Raw genomic sequence first — 23654 nt, forward strand, 5'->3', positions numbered from 1 at the left:
TTTTAGTTTTGATGAATGACGATTGTAATGAAAGTAAAGGCGACTACAGTGACATACAGAAGTTGTACATTAGGCATGTGCAAATCTGTTATTATTATTGATGCACAAACAAAACGTGTATGAGCGCTCGCGGCTCTCGTCCAGCACATTCTTTCTCTTCCGACCCTGAAGCTCTCGGTTTTAGTGTTAATGTCCCTGACAGCAACTTAGTGTGGCCCAGATCCGGCCCACATCTGGTACATGTGGATTGCACACATATTTGGGCCGAATCTGGGCCGACACTATGTTGCTGTCAGGGGTGGCACCGGTCCAGTTGTTTTTTGAAGTGCTATTTCTAGAAAGTTCCCTCAGTGCCGCACATAGATTGCAATATTGCACTTGATTACGTTTTTGTTCTTTCTCTGAAAATAATGGGAGTATGTCCATCTCACAAATGTAGAATCCGTCATCCGATGCAGTCATTTCAACCATCAAATTCCAGAAGCAGGAGATAGACATACTATTTCACCCGCATTTTTTTCTGGTGCTGGAATGTCTTTTGGTGTTAGTAAAAAATAAAACTAACACCACTTAATTTCGGGTTAAAATGCATTGTTGTAACGTGTGTTACTGAGATTGTAACGAGTATAATATTACCCAAATTTTATTATGCATTATATTACTGCGTTACAGCAAAACTTAACTGTAATATAATTACTTTTGTAATGCGTTTCAACACTGCTTATAATTTATTGTTTTATAACAGCTAAATCTCTATGTACATAATTAGGTTTGGAGAGGTTGAGAGCAAGTGCACAGCAATTATGAAACCACTGATAAAATGCACATCCTGTCCTCTCCTATCATCCATTCTTGAGTTTAGTCTGTCTCTCCATTTCTCCCACACACAGCTAAGAACCAGTGACTGTGATGAACCCTTTAATGGTTACATTTATTAAAATCATACTAATTGTAATCATGCTTAATAATTAGCTTTACAGTGCATTATAATTGGGTTAGGCTACAAGATGGTTCTGCCTAGGTGCTATAATTTATTTGATTTAATTATTCAAAAGAGCCCAAATGGTTTGACATTTAATATCATAAAATCACCGACGTATTAAAATTGAGATGGCTATTGTCTTTTCAGAAGGTCATTTGCTTCTCTTCGTGAGATATACGGTGATTATTTTCCAGTCTATTAAGCGCCTCTACTTAGCACAATTAGCCGCATGCACAAAGGTTAAAGAGAGCGACTCTCCCCCTTTCCTTGTGGTCACAGCGCATATTAATGAGCAGATGCAGCGAGAGGATGGCAGAGGGCCCCTGAAAGTAGAGGGAGTGACAGAGCGAGCGAGATACAGTTTCTACTGCGCCCTCAGCTCTGGATCACTCAGAAACATTAGCGGCAAGCGTAAACACAGCCATACTCTTCATCAAAGCCTGTCTGTTTCGTCTCATCTAAACTTACGATGACCTTCTGCTGCCCCGTTTTGTTTTTGCTCTGCAGGAGTGCCCGTGCTCCAGCAGTGGAGCGTTTTCTGACCGGGTCTTCTCAGAGAGAGGTCTCTGTGCTATTTTGTATGGATATGTGCAGATGTTGCAAGCACAAAACCCAGAACAAAGCGAGAATGTCAACTGTTCTCAAGGGAAAAAAATTCACAAACACACAGAGATGCTTAAGTATTAAGCCATCAAAAGCTGGGCAAATTCATCTGCTCTCAATTCTGTTGTGTTTTGAACAACACCCTTGACTAAATATAAAAAAGGCAGCAGAAAAAAACAAAACAAATTTTTTCCAGCTCTGAGCTGCATCGTCAGCAAAAAACAAAAGTCTGTGATTATTTACTCACGCTCATGTCGTTCCAAACCCATATGCTGTTATTTTCGCGGAGAAACTCCAAAGGACAGAATCTGAAGGATTTAACATCGCTCTTTTCCTCACAGTTCATAGTGGGAAGATTTGTAATATTATTTTACACGACGGCCAGTCGTGTAAAAAACAGTACACAACCGTTGAACGCACTTGAGTAACTTACCGTTGTACTCTTTCCCTCACATCCTCGTTTTCATTCCTGTCAAAGATTAAATATGGCGGCGCTAAATTAAATAGTATATGATTCTGATTGGTCAATCGCGCCACCCAAAGGTCTGACGTTTCCTAATATTCACTGTTATCCATAGCAAAGCTTTATCAAAACGATAACTATTTTCATGTCTCTTAGTAAATGGCTGATATATTACTTACATAAAACATTAAAGGGTTCGTTCACCCAAAAATGAAAATTCTGTCATTAATTACTCACCCTTATGCCGTTTCACACCCGTAAGACCTTCGTTCATCTTCGGAACACAAATTAAGATATTTTTGTTGAAATCCGATAGCTCCGTGAGGCCTGCATATAGGGAGCAAGGACATTTCCTCTCTCAAGATCCATAAAGGTACTAAAAACATACAAAAACGATTTCAAAACACTGCATCAGGAAGCATCTGAGCATTATGAATCAGTATATCGAATCATGATTCAGATCGCGCGTCAAACTGCCAACGGCTGAAATCACGTGACTTTGGCGCTCCGAACTGCGGAACTTCCTGAAGCAGTGTTTTAAAATCGGCCATCACTAAATAATTTTTTTTTTTTTTTGGCGCACCAAAAATATTCTCGTCGCTTTATAATATTAATATTGAGCCACTGTACTCACATGAACCGATTTAAATGTTTTTAGTACCTTTATGGATCTTGAGAGAGGAAGTGTCACTGCTCCCTATGGAGGCCTCACTGAGCCATCGAATTTCAACAAAAATATCTTAATTTGTGTTCCGAAGATTAATGAGGGTCTTACGGGTGTGGAACGGCATGAGGGTGAGTAATAAAGGACAGAATTTTCATTTTTGGGTGAACTAACCCTTTAAGTACAATGTTCATATTGTATCGCAAAACACTTTTGCCGCTGTTGAGGTGGGATATGGGTAAGGTTTGGTGGTATGGGTAGGTTTAAGGGTGGGTTAAGGTGTAGGTGAAAGGATGTACAGTAATTACAGAAATTATTTACAGCTGTAATTAAAATGTAAAACATGTATGTACACTATAAGTGCATTGTATCAAATGATTAATTTAAATATTAGTACATAGTAGTTAAAGCCACCTAATATAAAGTGAATTGTGGGGACATTCCATAGGCGTAATGGTTTTTATACTGTACAAACCGTATTTTCTATCGCCCTACACTACCTCTACCTAAACATCACAGGAAACTGTGCACATTTTCACTTTCTCAAAAAAAAAAAAAAACCTAATTCTGTATGATTTATAAGCCTTTTGAAAAATGGGGACATGGGGTAATGTCCTCACAAGTCACCTTCTCCTTGTAATACCTATGTCATACCCATGTCATTATACAAATTTGTGTCCTGATATGTCACAAAAACACACACGCACGCATACACACACACACACAATCTTACTGCAGTGAATACAGTGGACATTAATATTTCTTTATTTTCCGCATTTTGAGAGCATGTAGCCTAGCTACATTACACCAATCTCCTTATACACACCAGAACACAGTGGAGATATAAGCTTATGGAACGGTTGATCTCAGATTCCCATCCCTGTTTTCTTTATGGCCCGACCCCCATCGCTGGATTATTCATGCTGCTTAATGACGGCTATTAGGAGAAGACAGTCTCCAAAGGTTGGAGGGGAGCAACAATTAGCCCTCTTCCCCAGAGAGGGAAGTGGAGCGTGGCCTGGTGGGAGCTCCCAGTAATCACAGCTCTTTCCCTTCTGTCGAAAACCAGACTGAGACACATTCATGTGCCAAAGAACCCCTTAATACACAGCAAAGTTACACATCTGGACAGCTGAACAGAGGAAGACCAGAAGCTTTTTTTTTTTTTTTTGCTGGTCTGTTCAACAGTTAGTCCTGGAAGCCTCAAATGTAGTCTAATATATGTAATATAATGAAGACATGTATAGCATATAATTAATTAATACAAATAAGCATATTAAACAATTATACTTAAAGCATTTCCAGGGTCCACATTGCAATTTTGTTGTAAAAGCATGTGTTGTTCTGCATGCAGTGACCCATATTCTTAAACTTAATGGACATCTGTGTTGATTCTATGAATTTAACTACTGCAGTAGCCCTGACAACTACTAAAAACATTACATCAACTGCTGGATGCTGCCAGGGGACCACATGTACAAATGGACAATTCACAGAAAGCTTATATTTGCTAGCATTTCTGTAGAATAAACATACTCGCTCATGATTCATTAAGGATGTCAGAAAATACAGGCTATTATTAATCGGGCTGCATGCAAACAGAAGCGTCATTCAAGGTCATGACTAAATGATGCTATTCAAATCATAAGAATCATTAATATTCCTGGTGTCTTTAGCAGATGATTTTACACATTTACACTTCACATGTTGATGACATCCGAGAAATTAATCAGATTAAATATGCATTAGTGGGTTAAATGGATATATTCTGCATTTCAAACCTGATGATAAAATGAACAATTGTTGCATTTGCCACAACAAGGCAAAGTTTGGTAATGCTGGAATGAGGTTTGGTATGTTGAGTCTGTCATTGAGGGTGAGTAAAAACAGGAATGTACAGTACAAACATGTTTTCCAAACAACAGTCAATCCTTTTCAGTCCTTTACCACACTACAAAAACAAAATATTCCATTCTCTAAAATTAAATTCTCTAAAAATCTTTAAACTGTGCAAGTTGTGGTCAGTGCATAAAAAAAAAGAAAAAAAAAAAGAAAAATCTCAACAAAAACATAAAATTTATCAAAAGTGACAGTAAAAAGTTCTACATTGTTACAAAAAAAATATATCACAATTTACAGAAAAACGATTAGGCATAAGAAATGTCTATCTATCTATCTATCTATCTATCTATCTATCTATCTATCTATCTATCTATCTATCTATCTGTCTGTCTGTCTGTCTGTCTGTCTGTCTGTCTGTCTGTCTGTCTGTCTGTCTGTCTGTCTGTCTGTCTGTCTGTCTATCTATCTATCTATCTGTCTGTCTGTCTGTCTGTCTGTCTGTCTGTCTGTCTGTCTGTCTGTCTGTCTGTCTGTCTGTCTGTCTGTCTGTCTGTCTGTCTGTCTGTCTGTCTGTCTGTCTGTCTGTCTGTCTGTCTGTCTGTCTGTCTGTCTGTCTGTCTGTCTGTCTATCTGTCTGTCTGTCTGTCTGTCTGTCTGTCTGTCTATCTATCTATCTATCTATCTATCTATCTATCTATCTATCTATCTATCTATCTATCTATCTATCTATCTATCTATCTATCTATCTATCTATCTGTCTATCTGTCTATCTATCTATCTGTCTATCTATCTGTCTATCTGTCTATCTCTCTCTCTCTCTCTCTATCTATCTATCTATCTAGTGTTAGAAGTAATAAAAAAGCATATCTATATTGTTTCCTATAAGCCATAATTTTGTGGTATTTATTTTGGAATTCTCCAACAAATCCGCACCCTCTACGACGGGAATCTGAGGCACATTGCCAATGGAAACTCTGACTCTAATTGGCTGAAGAGGGTTGATTCAGCCTTTTAACAGTAGCCAGACTGAGATAGCAGGACCATATAATGAGTAAACTTTTTTATTTTGATTTAATTACAGATTGTTAAATTTAACTAATAAAATCATCTTGATTTACAGTAGATATTGTATTAAAAAGTTCTCATGGTTCCAACATAAAAAACAGCTAGTAAGCAGAACCCTGCTGCTTTATAATGCACACATATCCATTCAGTATGTTCACCAGTGTAATTTAAAAACAAAAATCTGAAATGGCACACAAGCGAATGGCTTTGAAACTCCAGCATACCAGTGTTTATAAAATAAACATTACTTTGGCTTTCTGAGAGTCCAGCGAGAGAAAGAGAGCTACTATACAATAAAACCGATCCACCAAATGGGCCCAATTTATTTTTTTAAAATGGCATCATCTTTCATTTCTTAAATAAGCAGTGTTGTGTTTCCGGCCCTGGCCAGCGAGCCTCACCCAGTCCAAGAAAGAATGCGTCATTCCCTGTAATTCACCAGACCCAGAGTGGGTCTCCTGAAGTCAGCAGTCCTGCTGGAAGTGGTGAGAGCAAAGTGCATACGTAGGCAGCTCTTAAGCTGGACTCTCTACTGGCATGGGGCTGCATTCAGCTGCAGTTACTGCCGACTTGAACGCTGACTGACGGATGATTGATTGATCCTAGCTCTCGCAGGACCAGCCGTACACCCTGCCCCAGGCATCACCTACCAGCAGTGTGCCATGCGTTCTGAAATCACAATAAAATGATATCTTCATCATTATAAGAAAAGACACTACTGAGTTTAATCCTGCATTGAATCATTTTAAAAAGCAGAGGATCCATTTGAAACCAGCTTTCAGACCATATTTTGGTCTGAGAGAGGCTGCCTTTCGTCAATACCTGGATATGCCCAGAGCCGTAATCGCAGGGTTATTTTTGCAGCAGCGACGAGAGATGGCCTGATTGCGGTTTAACTCTCGACAGAGCACCAGGTGTCTTTCCCACTTCCACGAGCTGCTGTCTAAGAAAAGCAAAAGCAAGAGTGAGATATGAGACAGAGATTATTTATGGTCAGCACGTTGCTAAATTGAGAGAAATACATCTAATATAAAGCCTTCACTGTTACAACGAGTTCCCCCAATTTAATTTAAACGTGTTGATACTTACACGCGCTGACGCTGTGCTGTAACCAATGTGTACCAAATTGGATTTGGTTATTATTGCTTTCTAAATTGCATGCCTACATCAGCAAAATTGCTCATCAGTGTTTACAGGCTGTATGTTTAATAACTTTGCCCCATAATTCCTCGCAGCTAGCCCTAATGCATCGCACAAAACAGTAGATCATTATGAACTTTTCTTGCGGATCGCTCAAAACCGAACCTCCGGCTGAGTGTCTGTGCTATCACACTTAAGAACAGACGTAATCCGATTTATACAGCATTTTTGAAGGATGTCTAGTATTTGGTCTGGCTATTTAATTTCAAACATTACTTGTATATTAGAAAATAACGATTCTCGTGACGTCACAAAGTACATTGTTTTCCAATATTCTGAGCGAGTTCTTCTTATTTCATGCTGGCCATTAAGGAAGCTTGTGGGTTATACCGGTCCTATGACCGGAGGCGAGAGCAAAAGCACATATTCACGCTCTAGTTCAATTCTGCACTTAAGGTGAAGTGTATTAGTGTTACCTGCTTCCTCAGGAGCTGATGACAAAACATGCCCTTGAGACACAGAGCACTCCTCATGTCCAGGTAATTGTACTCTAGTATATTCAGTCTTCCATATCTGCAACAGAACCATACGGTTAATGAAAAAAAGAGGGGAAAAAAATCGAATGCAATTGAAGCTATATTCATAAATCAAATCTGCCGGCCATTGATGTCACAGGTCCAAGGCTCCAATTGATGCCTAATTTAAGAAGCATTTTGATTTAATAACTGCTCTTACCTCATCTAAAGTGAGCACATGTAACTATTAATGCTTCAGTGGGACTTCTCAGCCAAGCCTGTGAGCCCCATTTCAATATCCCAGTTACCATATTTTAATATTTTTCAGCTATATTACCTGACTATTAAGCAGGAAACGCTACAGGAAAGATTTATTGCTTAAACACAAAGGTGTAGTCTTCGGAGAAGACTTCTCATTTAAACGCTCTCATTATAAAGTTCACTATGCGAACGCTACGCCCCATCATCTTTCAGTCAGAGCCTTATAGGAAGAGCATTGAAAAGGCCTGTTCTGAGGATCAGCCCATACCCGGACGATGCCATCGGCGCTGCCGGTTATGATCACGTTGCGAGAGTCCCACTCGTACTTCTGTGTGAAACAGCAGCACAGAATGTTTCCTTCAGACCGAAAGGACGTGTTTACGGATGCCAGCAGCTGGCCTTTCATGGTCCACAGGTACAACTGGGTCTCTGCGCACGATGCAATCTCACCCTGAGAAAGACAGAAAGGCGATTAATAATAAACATCTATCCATCTATACTACTGTTCAAAAGTTTAGGGGTTTTTAAAAGAAATTAATACTTTAATTCAGCAAGGATGCATTAAACTGATCAAAAGTGACAGTTAGGACTTTCACATCATTACAAAACAAATAAATATAATAAATACTGTTCTTTTGAACTTTCTATTAAATCAAAGAATCATGAAAAAATATATCATGTTTTCCGCAAAAATAATAAGCAACTGTTTTCAGCAATGATAATAGTAATAATAAACATTTCTTGAGCACCAAATCAGCATATTAAAATGATTTCTATAAAGGATCATGTGACACTGAAGACTGGAGTAATGGTGCTGAAAATTCAGCTTTGTCATCACAGGAATAAATTACATTTTAAAATGTATTTAAAAATAGAAAACAGCTTTAATTTTCACAATATTCATTTTTACCATAGTTTTGATCAAATAAACGCAGCCTTGGTGAACATAAGAAACTTCATTCAAAAAAATGTAAAACATCTTACAAACTTATAAACTTTTAAACTGTAAAAGAAGATATTCATATTTTTTTTACTTTCAAACATGAAAACTTTCAAAGCTTGTCTTGTTACAATTAGTTACAATCATTTATTTAAAGCTGCAGTCCGTAAGTTTTGCCTCTTTGTCGCCATCTCTGTTTAAAACCTGCAGTTGCAGTTGTTTGCGGAATTATCATCCTTACGTGGGTTGTGCTTCAGCACGGTTCCTCAGCGCGGATAAATCTAATGTTTGCTGTCAGTCACCACATCGGTGTGGATACTGTACTTCGGAATCCATGTAATCTGAACAAGTAAGTAACATGTCTGCCAATTCTGTTCTGACCAACTGAGAAAAAAAGCATAAATTGCGCTGCCAATGGTGATTAAATCTAACAATCGCTCAGATCATGTCAAACTGTGCAAATTATTATTATTGTTATACTTTGTTCTCAAATTGTTAATGTTAACAACATCAGCATTGAGTGACTGTGTATTTAGTGTGTATTAGCGTTACCTGTACATTTAAATTTCTGTAGCCACTCCGCAGTCCGAAATCTTTCGCTTTTGACTACAGGTTAATCTCCAGTTGTCACTGATGACGCAATGAGTCAAATGGCTGCATGCTCAAATTTCCCGTGGAAACCCACCAGTAACGATTTTATTATAAAACATTATTACAAGCTTATGGTTGGAAATCGTGCTAAGGTAAGGAGATAGTTTTGAACACTGGCTGGTTATGTACTTGGTCAAAATTGATTTTGGATCATTTTTAACCAAATGAAGTTACGGACTGCAGCTTTAAATTCTGCCTATTTACATCAAATTGCAATTCTGCAACCTATGTGCTACTAGGAATTTAACTGAAATTTAAAAGGCATTTTTTAATTCATTTCAGGCATATAACTCTGATATTTACAGTGGCCCAAAAACATATTTGGACATTTAAGCAAACCTTAAAATGTATGAAGAAATAATAGCATATGGTTAAATGACCTTAAATATATTTTCAATTTGCTGTAATATTTGAATTATAAGAGCTTTGGAATCATACTGTCACGGCTGGTGATCCGCTGTCTCATTCTGGTGTGTGTGTGTGTGTGTGTTTTTCGTCACGTTAATTGTTTCATGTGGGCGTCTCCGCTGATTGTCAATGATCAGCGGCAGCTGTATGTCATCAACCAGCCTTTTTATTGCCTTTCGTCTCGTGTTTGTCAGATCATTGTTAGAGTTTGCCCTGTGCTGTTTCCTGTGTTCCTCGTGTTCTTCAGTTGGAGTCAAGTTCATCGTGGCGTTTGTTCCTGTTTCTTGTCTCTCGTTTGGAATTATCACCTGGTGTTCTTCCTTCACTTCGGGCACTCTCCACGGTCTGCACCCACCTGATCCTGACGGCCCATCGAAGTCCCTGTGTCTCCGCTCTCCTGTTGGCTGCTTTGTGTTTGGACTTATTTTGTGTGTGAAGCTCAATAAAGAGAAGTTATTTTACTTTATTTCCGTAACACATACATCACATACTCTTGTGTTTTTACTAGTAGTTACACATTTCACCCTGTGTACCAGAGGGTTTAAGTGTTAAAGCAGGTCTGAAGGGAAGGATGTGCCCACCCTTCCTTCACAAATCTGCATGAAGGGAGTTGCAGAAACCACTCTGCGGGTGCAAATGAGCCGGTATAAATGTGTCATCCAGACGCAACACGAGCCGAACGGCCCTAACCAAATTAAATGTGCGGGAGTGAGATGGATGGAGAGAGATTTGGGAGCTGAAAAATGCAGGCTGACCTCAGAGCGCGTATGTTTTTGCTGGAGGGTACTCACGGTCAGGTCATTAATAGCCAGGGCAGACACAGCAGAGGAATGTTCTGGTAACTGTGTGATGTAGCTGAGGTCCTCCAGGTCCCACAGGATGCAGGTCTGGTCAAGAGAGCCGCTAATAATCACGCTATGTGCTTCTGATGCTACCAGACATGTCACTGTGTCTGTGTGACCGTACAAGGTCTAGGATGGAAAACAACAGAACATTTATTTTAAAAATAAATCTTACCACAAAACTTCTTTGTGACATCTAAGCATGAATATGGGTCTTAATGAATGCTAACAAGTGTGAATCTGACCTGTTTGAGTCTCATGTGTTTGAGTTTGTCCTTGCTAATGGAGACGTCCCACACACACACTACAGTGCTGGTTCCGGCCGTGATGATGGTGCTGTTGTTGGGACAGGCAGCACACACAGCCTCTCCCCAGTCCGACAGGCTCTCACACACTCCAAAACTCTGCAGTACAGGCAATAAAGCTATCAAACTTTAACAGCCAAACAGAAGTAACCTTGTTAAATCATAAACAATAATTCAGTTACACAACAGGAAAACATTACAAGCAGAGCCGTCACTTTAATTTGTTTATGGATCTAGAGAAACTATAAAAGCAAACCTTTTCGGCTGTGTAGCTCCCAAAAGAGCAGGTCTGGTCATAAGATCCCCAGCAGAAGTATGTGTTCCAATGTGGAGGGATGAGAAGTTTGTTTTTTTCCACGACCAATACATCCTTCTCTCTACAAACTATTTGACCAACAGGCCCCAGCGAGAGCTCTATGAAGAGAAACAACAGAAAATCAGCTTTATCAACACACTGCAACAATTTTTGGGCAGTTGAGATGAAACAGCAATGTCCTGCAGTGTAACATGCTCTCTCTCTTTATCTCTCTGGTTTTTGGAACTCATTGTATGTATTTTATATTTAAACAAAAATCTTATTACCATGTTATTTGTCAGCCACCTTTTTACACTGTTATTGTATCGACATATCTAGAATTTTTATGAATCAGGCATTTGGGACATTTTAACTGAATTAGAACAACTGTCTCAGGTTCAAGGATAAAAGTACAAAAAAAAAAAAATCCTGTGTGGTCAAGAGGAAGGAGTATTCTACTTTCAAATGACCTACATATGTGAGGACACAGTCAATCTCCTCGCTCACTGACAGCAGAACAGTAACAGAAACCATAATGAAGCCTGAGATGATTGCAAATTTCTCTCAAGATGCCCTTTGAATCTTTCCTTGTTGGATTTACTGATCAGAATGATATAGTAACGCCTGATGTGAGAACAAGATATTGAGTGAGAGACAATAGAGCGAGAGAGATGGAAACACAGCGAAAGAGAATCATCTAATTTTCTAAGAGAGATCCTTTTGGGATATTCAGATTATTAAATAAGCCTCAGTGGCTGCATCATCAAGAACGGCCTAACAAATAGCAGGAGCTGAAAGGAGCCAAGATGAGCTATGACTGAGAAAATGAGCCTGTGAAAAGTCTAGCCAGCATCTCCTGCCTCGCGGCTCCTATTGCTCCCTCTAGACATGGCCCCATCTTGTAAAAAATAATTGAGGAATGGAATAAAATAACAAGGTGACTATGAATGATTAAATGGGGGGTCTCGACCACAGAGCTGAGAATGTTCATTTTAAGCAGGCAATGTACCTTTTATAGCCTGGGTGGAGGGCTTGAGCTTGTCCAGTTTGAAGAAAAAGGGGGTTATCTGACTGGATACCGATGTCTCTTTCGCAGCAGGAGCCTTGTGAGATGTGCGGCTAGGGTGTGGTTTTGTGAAGAGCTGGAAGCATAAAACTTCTTTCAGTATGGCATTTAAAATACAGTACCACAAAAAAAAATAATAATAATCTCAGTACAGGAAAGAAACTTTTAACCTTCTGGTTGTGTTCGGGTCACTTTGACCCAGAGATAGTTTTCTTTTCCCCAAAAATGCTAGTTAATGTCATCGCATTGGACTATATCTTACAGACTTCTGGCCAACAAAAATTGCTTATAATTCTATTATGCTGCTATATTATTGCCAAATATTGGATTCAATCTTTTTACCAACTTGTTTTCTTTCAATTAGGAAAGGTTTTGTATTTTTTTTAGAAACTGATTGATGATAGGATAAATCACAGCATTGATCATGCTGAGGTGCATAAATGCAGATCAATGAGGCCTGCAAATAATCAGTTGCAAAAAGAAATACAAAACCTGTTAGAAACAAGTTAGAAGATTTAAAAAGACTGAATCCAATATTTGATGATAATGTAGGGATAATGAGGGATTTACAAGCAAATCATTCATTTCTGACTGAGAACACCAGAGTAGGGGAAAGAATTTTCAACACTGCAGAAGGGTTTTAAACATTGAAAATGTTGCTATTTTAGCATACAGTATATTAGGCATGCATGACATTTTGGGGATCTCCTATTTTTCTTTAGTTTGCTCAACTAGCGTACCTGTTTCGGCATTTGGCCAAAGTTGTTGATATAGCCAAGGACAGTACTTTTCATGACAGGATCCTTCATAGTTGCTCTTTCGTGTTTGTCAGTGTAGAAGTACGGGTGAAAGGTGTTGAGGGCCTCCACAGCGGGCGGACCCTGCTGTCTGTAGCCGAAGATCAGATCAATCCAAAGATGCAGGCGTGCACTTACGTAATCACTCTCAAGAGCCTGCAGAGAGCGTAAACTCGGTCAGTCAGCAAATCTGGATGGGTGTAATACGCTATCAGTGATACCATATTTTTATTTCTGTAGAAGTGCAGGTGGAAAAGCTTACACATACCAGGTCAAAGAGATTGCACAATAATGCATTTTTAAAAGATATTATTCCATCCGGACGACTGTTACAGTTCGAACAATCAGATCTAAAAATTATATTCCAAAAGTTTGTATTCCTATTCCATGTTAATAAGTTATTTTTCCAATATTTTTTTTAAATATAAAAATTTAAAGTATTTTAGAATTGGCCCAAACAACATAAAAATATACACACAAGCAAAAAAAAAAAAAAACACTTAAAATAACACGTATAATCAAAGCAGCTCTAAGTCACAAGCACTAAATTGTGGAAGATCCCTATAATACCCTTCATTTGCATATGAAGGAAGGCGAGCAGACAGAATAGCTCATTTTATGCCATCTGGAAATGATACAAATATTGCTCTGTAGATTGGGAACTGATAAAGCCTGGCTCTTATATGCCTGCAGGCATAACGTAGTGAGAAAGAAAGCATTCATTCCAATAACCAGCAGGCTTCAGTAATGGAGTTATAGGAGAGTGCAGATATTGTGCTTGCGCTGAATTGGGCCTGTTATCTTCTAATTACAATGGCGTTAAACAGAGTAATGGGGCTTCCTTGATGAACTCAACAAGTGCTTATTATCTCAAGAAAGGCAAAAAATAAAGCAGCTAAAAAATTATTTAACTATTGCCAAGTTTAGCTGGATATGAATAGTGCAGCAACACTGATACTGTTTTACCCCATGCTTGTTTTCATGAAACTTGGTATGTGCTTTGATTGCACTGACACTCGTTGTCTCATGTATAGTCTAAGAGTAAGTATAGTAGCATTTAAACTAGAATTAAACTATGGTGCTGGTGGTCCACAAAAAAAAGCTTATTTTGAGTTTGATCGAAAGCCTTGACCAGAGAAACTGACCTCTCTGTGTACTCTGATGAACTCCTGTGGGTCTCCTTTGGCCCATGGTGGCAAAACCACATCATCTAATGACGTCCCGTCCTGCATGCACCCTATATTATCAATACACACATTTACAGACTTATGAAATGGGTAATTTACAAATAAGATATCCAAAGAGAGCTTCTTTGACTCAAATCGTGAAAAAACAACAACATACATTTCCTTTTGATTGTTTAGCTAACCTTGGCGAGGGCATATTGCGCAAAATTTTACTCATTCCTGCAGATTTTGTGGTCGTACCCAAATAAAGCCTCCTCTCAGTACTAAATTGATTTCTTTTTTCTGCTTATTGCGCTTAAACAGTCAAATACACACAAAATAATGTCCAAAAACAGGACTTGGTGATTATTCACGTAAACACAGTCAGTTATGTTTTAAGTGAACATAAACCATTGAGAAAGAACAGTATAATGTTTCCATGCATCAGGTCTTAAAATCCCCTTTCACACAGAGCGCTGATCCCAAAATCAGCGAAAAGACTGGAAAATTGCCAAAGAATTGCTAGAGTGTCTTCTGTGTGAACACAAACACATCCCGGGGTTGATCCCGAGATCGTTCGCTAGCTTAGTGGAATGATACGAGATGCACTAGTTTATGATCGAATCAGAAAAAAAAAAAAAAATGGACGAGCGTGGTTTCTCTTGAGAGAAACTGCAGACCATAAACAAACTTAAGACGCTGCAGTGACCTGATGGCATCTTGATGTCACATGTCTTTAACAGGATCTTTATGGGATGTGTGTGAACGCATGCACAGATTCCAGAAAATCACTGGCAATGTGAATGAACCAAAATTAAATGATCCCGGGACACATTATCAGTGTACTTTCTGGAATCTCTGTGTGAAAGGGGCTAAAGTGACAGCAGCATAATATACCTGCTGCCAAACTATGAGATAATATTTAAAATATCTTTATGGCAGTTTTCCCCCATGGTATCAATGTCAAAATTGTGGCCAGTGAAAATCCTGAGTGGCTAGAATCTTTGGAAATCCACTAGTCACATTGGATGGTGAGCAAAAAAAGTTAATGTCAAGCCCTGGAGATAACACTGATATATTACCAAAGTCAAACTGGTTGAAGTTGACAAGAAAGTCCGGGAGGTAGAAAAATTCTGGAATGAGCTCTCTGACATCACTCATATTGTCCTTAGATGCAGATTCCCACTCGTTCTGAATGCTGTGGAACATCCGCTCTGGAACATCAAACGCTCCGCCCTAAAAAAATAAATAAAAATAAAAATAAATTAAAAAATGTTTAAAACTCTAGGAAGGGTGCACTTTTCTAATGTTATTTAAAACCAAAGTGGCAAAATGAAAATGATTCAGAGCAAGGACAATTACAAAGGATGAAAACAGACATGCCATTATATGCGTTTGTTTAATGCATAAGGTTGGGAGCTCCACCGCCAGCAAGGCTAGGACACTAAAATGGCCCCATGTGTGTATATGAATAGTCAAGGAACAACTGCTTAGATCTGAGACATTTTCAAGCAATTGATTCAGGCTTTTTTATTTTTCAAGGGAGTTTATATGTCCTCATGAAAATCTCTGGAGAAGTTATGCAATTTGCAGGAAAAGCAAATGCCCTCATTGAATGAAAGTAATATACTGTTAGTGGCACAAATCTGATTATAAATATTACTGTACGGAGGAAAGCTGTTCAAGTTAAGCAAATATCATTGCAAAGTGTTATCCTAATGTTTGCATTACGTTACACCGGCTATCAAATATGTATGACATTTTATTTTAATCAATTGGTTCCATGTGTATAAATGAAATATTCTTTAAAAACGAAATGTGGTTTTGCAAGCAAGTGAAGCAAAAGAATTTATTTGCATACATATTAAAATCATACCCTAATTCACTTTTGGAAAGAAAAAATAAAAAGCGCACACAAGCCCAAACAAGGCCAAAAACAATGAAGCTCGTTTCATCAAGTAAGTTCAATTTAGAAAAATTTAATTTTATAGAAGTTCTGTCACACAGACATGTTTTGTGTTTTATTTGATAAAGGGGCCAACACACATTATTTATTTCGGTTTCTGTAGCACTGTGTGTTCCCTGTAACAACAGTAGTGTGATGTATTTGAGTCTGGTCACACAGGTGAGAAGTTTACCTGCAGCTGGAGGAAGGTCTGCGAGAAAGGCTCCATCCTCACCAGGTATGAGGCCACTATGATGGCTGAGGAATAGTGTGTGCAGTAATGACACTGAGCCGACAGATCACCTGTAATCATGATAGTCACTAAGTACAGTAACATAAAAGCATTTATTTTATCATTTAATCCAGTCCTGCAGCCCTGAATTCTTTTTTTCTAAATAACAGCCCTGCCTTTATGTTTTAAAGCTGCTGTTAGTTAACAGAATCAGATTTTTTTTTTTTTTTCAGTTTTGTGAAAAAAAAAAAAAAAAACGCTCATGGGCCTCCATATCTGCAGGTGAAACTGACAAACTTCATGAAGCTTAAGCTAAAAGCAAAAGGTTTTTATGTCTTTACCATCATTATTTTCCACTTCAAGGTATCTCTGAATGAACTTCTCTTTTCTCTTCTCAGTTTGAGCTCCCATTGGTTTGGAAAGATCTCTGAATGTAGCAGGACTGGACAGATCCAGAGTCTAACAAGTGATAAATGAGATCATCAAACAAACAAGAACTCAGCATCAAAAAGAGTTGAAATTCAAAAGTTTCAAGTTTGGATGCATGTTCATTTTACCTCTGATTCATAATCAGCAATGATCCATGGAAAAACAGGATATTGCATCAAGTCATTGTATGTACGTCCAGCGAGCGTGTTTAGATGCATAAGATATTCAAAGTTACTTATTTCTCCCCTCTATGGAAGAATAAGATAAATAGTGTCAAAAAATAAAAAAAATATTTTGGGTTAATCAATCACTTTTGCAAAGAGCTTATATTTCTATTACTGCATTCAATTCATTTGCAGGGTGTAGCATGTATAACACAAATGATGATGGTTAATAATGGTAAAAGTAACTGAAGGTTCCTACCTGCCATTTAATTAGGGCCGTCTTCTCAACCGCTGCTGTCCTTCTGTATGAACACAGCAAAAAAGTATTTGAAGACAAATATTACTTAAATATTTTATTGTGAAGAATATTTTATTTGACCTATTGCAATGGCACCTGACATGTAATGCAAACAGGGCTATTTACTTCTAATTCTTAACAGTTACTGAATCAATGCCTTGAATGAGAACTAGTTGTCTGAACAAAGTCTACTAATGTTGCATAGCAACAGGTTAAGGAATAGAAAGACTTTATGGATTTAAACCAAGGAGGTCCATCTTTCATCAGACATGGGGCAAAAGAAACATGTACATTCTTGTGGAAATAAGGGTTGAAATTATTTTCAGTCATGCCATTCCCTCCTTTAAAAGGAGCAAATAGTGCCATCTATAGGTTTTTGAAAATAACTGTAAAAGGACAGTAACATATTACCATGGAAGTTTGGTTACCCCTTCACACATATTACTGAATTACAAGATTACGAAGTGTGGCTCTTACAACAAGCAACCCAACAACCAAACATGCAACCAAACATGCAAAATCACCACTGATTTGACATGAACGCATGCTGATGATCGGATTTACACCACAACTATTGAAACTGGTTTGCACTTATCACTATTTATTCCCATATTATATATAGAAAGAAAGAAAGAAAGAAAGAAAGAAAGAAAGAAAGAAAGAAAGAAAGAAAGAAAGAAAGAAAGAAAGAAAGAAAGAAAGAAAGAAAGAAAGAAAGAAAGAAAGAAAGAAAGAAAGAAAAATACAAAGTTGTGGCTAATGGGTAAAACTATTAACGTCCTGGACTTCAAAGAACATTCTGGAAATGTAATCTGAGGGAGTGTACACACACAAATGCTGCAGCACTTCTTTCTCCTCTTTCTTTTGTGTGCACTACGGTCACAGGACAATAAAACTCTTGGCACCCCACGCAAGCGTTGCTTGGTAACAAAAGTTAAACAGGACAAAGCTTCTTTTTGGACTACAGTCTGAAGATCCTCCCCTGATTCTCAAGAAATTCAGTTGTGGACCTCATTTAAAAACTGTGAGTAAGAAAAACTTATTTAAGTCTTCCTTCACACCCGAAAGGGGATGAAATGAATCCTGGGTAACAATAGCTGGTTGAGAAAATGATGGTTTTTACACACTTTTGCGTAATCCTTTTACCTTTAATTATTCGTCTTTCTGAAGTTCTTGTGAAGATTGTTTAAGCACAGAAAAAATAATTAAAAGTAACAAATGTTGTTTAATGATAAAACTACAAAAATATGCTTAAAAAAATTTGCCTAGTGACTGATTTAGTAGGATGAATACAGATACAACTAGTGGCAAAACTAGCAAAGTTAGACACTGAAGCTTAATTCTGTTAATCATTGTGTTTATTTATTTTTTCTATAATTAAAAATAGGCATTTCATATTAGCAATGTGGATCACATTTTAAAACAACAAAAATGACAAGTGAGAAAGTGTCTGACTGTATTCATACTTATCTGTTTTAGTTAAAGGTGCCCTAGAACCAGTTTTTACAAGATGTAATATAAGTCTAAGGTGTCCCCTGAATGTGTCTGTGAAGTTTCAGCTCAAAATACCCCATAGATTTTTTTTTATTAATTTTTTTAACTGCCTATTTTGGGGCAATATTAACTATGCACCGATTCATGCTGCCGCCCCTTTAAATCACGCGCTCCCTGCCCCCCGAGCTCTCGACTATAATACAGTGCATTTACAAAGTTCACACAGCTAATATAACTCTCAAATGGATCTTTACAAGATGTTCGTCATGCATACTGTATGCATGTGTCGGATCATGTGAGTATAGTATTTATTTGGATGTTTATACTGGCTTGTTTAGACGTTAATACTGGCTTGTCTAATGCCTTGAAGATGAGCTGGCATATGCAAATATTGGGGTCGTACATATTAATGATCCCGACTGTTACGTAACAGGTGTTATGTTGAGATTCACCTGTTTTTCAGAGGTCTTTTAAACAAATGAAATTTACACAAGAAGAAGGAAACAATGGTGTTTGAGACTCACTGTATTTTTTACTGTCATTTCCATGTACTGAACTCTTGTTATTCAACTATGCCAAGGTAAATTCAACTTTTGATTCTAGGGCACCTTTAAATAAGTATTGTTGTATCATTGGCACAACATTTTATTGTTAATTTTGGTAGAATTTTGAATACTCTAAAATCTAATAGATTTCCAAAAGCATATTCATCAATTAGAAAGTATATTTTGGTTACAAATGATTTCTGGTTTTAAATTGTGTAGTTGTGGCATCTATTATATTCCATATGTCACAAAAATAGCAACACCATGCAATTTTCTCTCCATTTGGAGGGTTCAGAATCAGCGAATCACAAACAACATGAAGATGGATCACGCCGATGGTCAGCTCTCTGTAATTGCACCTCTCGAATGCAATGGATTCAAAAACAAAAGGTCTAATAGAAACAGGATGAACCGTATTAGCCCATCTACCAATGTGATTAATGAGTCGCCAAAGGGCTTACAATGCAGCCACTCCTCCTTTTTAATGGGAAGATATGAAGGGAGCGAGTTTAAATCTCTTACCAGTGTCATTTATCAAAGTACTGATTTGACTCTCTTCACACAGTCACATGGTCTGCTAGCGCCGCCCTGGATCAATCAGATGGAACACAAACAGCTTTTCCCAGAATCTGTTGGACGCTCACCGTACCCACTGTTATCTGGTATTAGCCTTAATTAGAGAACGACATTATCCTAAAAGATCCCTTTAGGGTGAGTTGGGTGAGTGAGTCTGGGTGTAAATATTACACCCCTCTCATTCCCCAAACGGCCCAACACCTCCGCACCCCCCGATACTGCCCGTGGGCATACACGATACCTCTTTCCCTATGCAAACAACTAAACTGTCCTGTCATTAAGTCATACATGTTTAAAGCTACGAGGTCCTGAGATAATAATTACATGACTTGAGTTAAGACTTAATCAAATTGATGCTACGGAAGCGTTTAACCATTAATCTGTGTCTGTACAGCTCCATGGCTAAAGGGAAGAGAGCAGGTGGAGCCAAAGGCACGAAGATAACATTGAAAATGGCTAAAAATGCTCTCAGAGTAACTCCAGATGGCAAACTACGACTTGATCTGAGCAACGTAGGCATCGCCACATTTCCCAAATGCCTCCTAAAGTTACGAAACGTAGAGGAGCTTGACATGAGTCGGAACAAATTGAAAACAATCCCAGAATTCATTGGCCAGCTGACTGGACTGCGTTGGTTAGACCTTCACAGCAACCAAATCGAACAACTGCCTGAAAGCATTGGACTCCTGGGATCTCTAGTCCACCTCAACCTCTGTAACAACAACCTGGACTCTGCTGGCTTGACGCCTGAAATTGGAAATCTGAGAAACCTCCAGATTCTGAACTTGGGTATGAATCGTCTAAACACCCTCCCACCAACCTTGGCTGCCCTGACAAACCTGACAGAGCTGGGACTTTTTGATAACTTGCTCACACAGGTACCTGAATGCATCCAGGTGCTGCCCAGCCTGACGAAGTTGAACACCAAACGCAATCCTATGGCCTACACACAGAGAGACGGCAAAGACTCGGACTCTGTAAAGTCGACGGGAAGTCTGTATTTGTTGAGAGAGGGAGATTTGTGCCATCCTTGTCAAGAGAGGTGCAGAAAGAAAAAGCTGCTTGATAGGTCGCAAAGGAAGATTAATTTTTCAGGGCTGATCTCGCCAAACTCGGTAGCTCGAAGTATTCAAGAAAATTGGCGGCAAAAGACTACTACCTCACCTCCAAGTTTTCACAGAGAACGAGACAGACCTGCTGGAGACACCAATACATCGTCTTTTATTAAAACATTAATACATAATGACTGTTTTAACACTTGAATCTACTCCTGAAATTTTATTAAATAAACTGCAGGTTTTGCAGGGGGTCCAGCAATTATTTTTTTAATCTTAAACTCATTTGTGTGAAGAAGAAGAAAAAAAAAATGAAGATATGTTTCAAACTAAACTACAACAAAGTTAACTTCAACCAAAGCTAAAGTTTAGAAGTTAAACTTCAGCTAACTGATTCATTGTGCCTCCCAAATTAAATGGAATTAAAATTGTATGTACAAATATATGAATTTGTACATCATTAGTGATTAATTAAATATGTAAATACATTAAATGTCACTAGTATATATGTTTTTATAGGCCATGTTTAAAAATGCAACGCTAAGTTTTTCACAATATGCTCCATTTCTCTATCCAACAAAGGGTCCTTCGATCTGTAATCTGTATAGTATCATTAAAAAATTATGCATCAAATTACTGTACATTCCTTACTGTTAGAAAAAACTTTTGCTTTGAAGCCAATGGGAAACAATGTTGATATTAAGCCCATTCCCTCTTCATCATGTCAAAAAGTCAGGGGAACTAAACATGATAAAACTAAATTGAGCAGAAATTGAAATGGTGAGTTAAGGAATGGTAATTTGAAACAAAACAACATCTGAAATAACAAATAGGTAGAAAGCTTATGGCACCCTTGCAGACAATTAACAACTATAAAATCGTGACTATTGGCAGCTTATGACTTTGAAAAGTTACGGAGGCTGTTTTAATTGGTAGAAAGTGCTGAAGAGGCAGTAATTGTAGTTTCAGTGTAATGCCAGAATATTGTTGAGGGGATTGAGAATCTTCCTGTCAATATTTAACCGCATACATACGAGAATGTCTTTTCTGGCAACTTTGAAACCACAAAACTCTGTCTGTTTCAATATAAAAGCATCACAGTCTCTCCAAATGAAGTGGCAGCTGTCTGCAAGATCTGGTAGATGCTTTTGACACTCACCTCACATTAAGTACAGTCTCTCCTCTTCCCTTTAATGAGGAGACCACAGAGCACAGCCTGGAAAGAAAGACAAAGACAGAGAGAGAGAAAAAAAATCAAGATAAATCAATTTAGTCTGTCACCTCACACACAGTTCTTCACCTGCCTAAAGCACTCTCTCGCTTTACCTCTTATATGCATTGACGTGGTCATTGTTGAAGAATACCAGGAATACCGAAGTTCCGTTCTTTAAGAATATTTCCAGAGCATTGTCCTAAAGCATCATCAAGAAATAATAAATTAAAAAAACAACAAAAATTAAACAAAAATGCTAATAACTGTACAAACTATGCATAAATAAAAAACATCAAAATGAAAATCAGTAGCATAAAGGTATGGGATTTGGGCTGTAAAATAAATAAATTCAAAAAGTGAAATATGAACTATGGGCTCTGTGAATCTCACCTCAAGCAGAAAGCGCATGAAATTAGCCTCTTTGATGTCATCATATGACCAGCGTTTGCAGTTCGGGCTCACTGAGTTTTTCTCTTTATTCATCATGTTGCAAATATACGAGTCTCTCACACTGTAAGTAGTACAGAAAATGTAAGATACTGTTGTATCTATACACAAAAATAAATAAAGCTGTTCTATCTCTGTAAAATTAATGTTACCTTCTAATTTATCATGTTTTAATAATAAAATAAATTATATACACAAAGATATACAATTATATATGGGGTGCAAAATTCTGATAAAATATTTTAAATACATTTTTAAATAAATATACACTTTTGAATGGTAGCGTGTGTATGCATACAGTCAAACCAAAAATTATTCAGACATTTTTTATATATTTTTACTAGTGGTTGCAGGACACTATAGTTAATTTATGTAAGTGAGGATAGCAAAATTAAGTAAACTGTGACATATTATACCCAAAAATTCTTCATACAGTAAAACTGATAAAAATTTGGAACCATACAATGATTCAGACACTTTGACCTGACCATGTTCTGCTTACGTTATCAGACATAATTAAGATTAATCCGACACAGTTTAATTCTAAGATCTTGTCATATTTTATTACCATTTTTTTAAACTGTAGTGAATAAACTGTATTAATGAATGAAATGTTAGAGGTATCTGAATACATTTTGGTTTGACTGTATATAGTGTATATATACAAATTAGAAAGACAGTAGCTTTACTTGGTCTGATGATGGATTCTACAGCACACATCTCCTGTGGAGGTCAACGTGAAGCCCTCACATATGTAGAGGTCAGCTTTACCAAACAGCAGCACTCCTTCAGTCACCAAATGACCACAAACGACCACCACGCAGTGTTTGGCTTTGACCTGAAGCATGGACACATTACAGCAGACAGCATGTGTATCAAGTAGCTTACACAGGAATCCGTATTGTGCATTGAACTGTTTAAAATAAAACTAATTTGTTTTACACGCTGCCAAAATCAATGGATGAGTAAACACAATGTCAAGCCAAGTTCTCAACAGTTGTACAAAGTGTCACTGCAGCCTGCCTTTTGAATTGTGCCCTGGGGCTAACGTGTCAAAGAAGCGCCACCCTGGCCTTGATTGATCACTGTTACCACTTCATTATCTAAACAACATGGAGAAAGGACAAAAATTAAAGGGAGAAAAAGGCAAGATGCTGAATGGATGGGGTGTTTGTGAAACAGGGCCAATCTTCCGCAGGCGGAGTTCGCACGAAACCTCTCGATTATGCACGGCTAATTGTATTGTCTCCC

At 37.9% G+C, this 23654-nt stretch overlaps 1 protein-coding gene across 3 annotated transcripts in view; it reads right to left on the minus strand.

The window, feature by feature from the left end:
• Nucleotides 1–3464: 3464 nt before the first annotated feature.
• Nucleotides 3465–23654, minus strand: part of wdfy4 (WDFY family member 4) — a 53119-nt gene continuing 32929 nt past the window's right edge. The window contains exons 44-63 of one of the 3 annotated variants that reach the window (XM_067386463.1): nt 23093–23241; nt 22347–22467; nt 22070–22155; nt 21903–21959; nt 20853–20882; nt 17035–17077; nt 16740–16859; nt 16524–16641; nt 16144–16253; nt 15088–15241; nt 13985–14076; nt 12783–12995; nt 11986–12118; nt 10938–11095; nt 10622–10780; nt 10326–10505; nt 7804–7986; nt 7236–7332; nt 6442–6562; nt 3465–6288 (exon numbers count right to left, since the gene is read on the minus strand). In XM_067386463.1, the coding sequence (XP_067242564.1) occupies nt 6222–6288; nt 6442–6562; nt 7236–7332; nt 7804–7986; nt 10326–10505; nt 10622–10780; nt 10938–11095; nt 11986–12118; nt 12783–12995; nt 13985–14076; nt 15088–15241; nt 16144–16253; nt 16524–16641; nt 16740–16859; nt 17035–17077; nt 20853–20882; nt 21903–21959; nt 22070–22155; nt 22347–22467; nt 23093–23241 (2391 nt within the window). In that variant the 3' untranslated portion in view covers nt 3465–6221. Of the gene's footprint in view, nt 6289–6441; nt 6563–7235; nt 7333–7803; nt 7987–10325; nt 10506–10621; nt 10781–10937; nt 11096–11985; nt 12119–12782; nt 12996–13984; nt 14077–15087; nt 15242–16143; nt 16254–16523; nt 16642–16739; nt 16860–17034; nt 17078–20852; nt 20886–21902; nt 21960–22069; nt 22156–22346; nt 22468–23092; nt 23242–23654 lie in introns of all 3 variants that reach the window. The other 2 variants (XM_067386462.1, XM_067386464.1) reach the window with 2 other exon arrangements.

The sequence above is a fragment of the Chanodichthys erythropterus genome, chromosome 5, assembly GCF_024489055.1.
Source record: "Chanodichthys erythropterus isolate Z2021 chromosome 5, ASM2448905v1, whole genome shotgun sequence".
NCBI lineage: Eukaryota > Metazoa > Chordata > Actinopteri > Cypriniformes > Xenocyprididae > Chanodichthys > Chanodichthys erythropterus.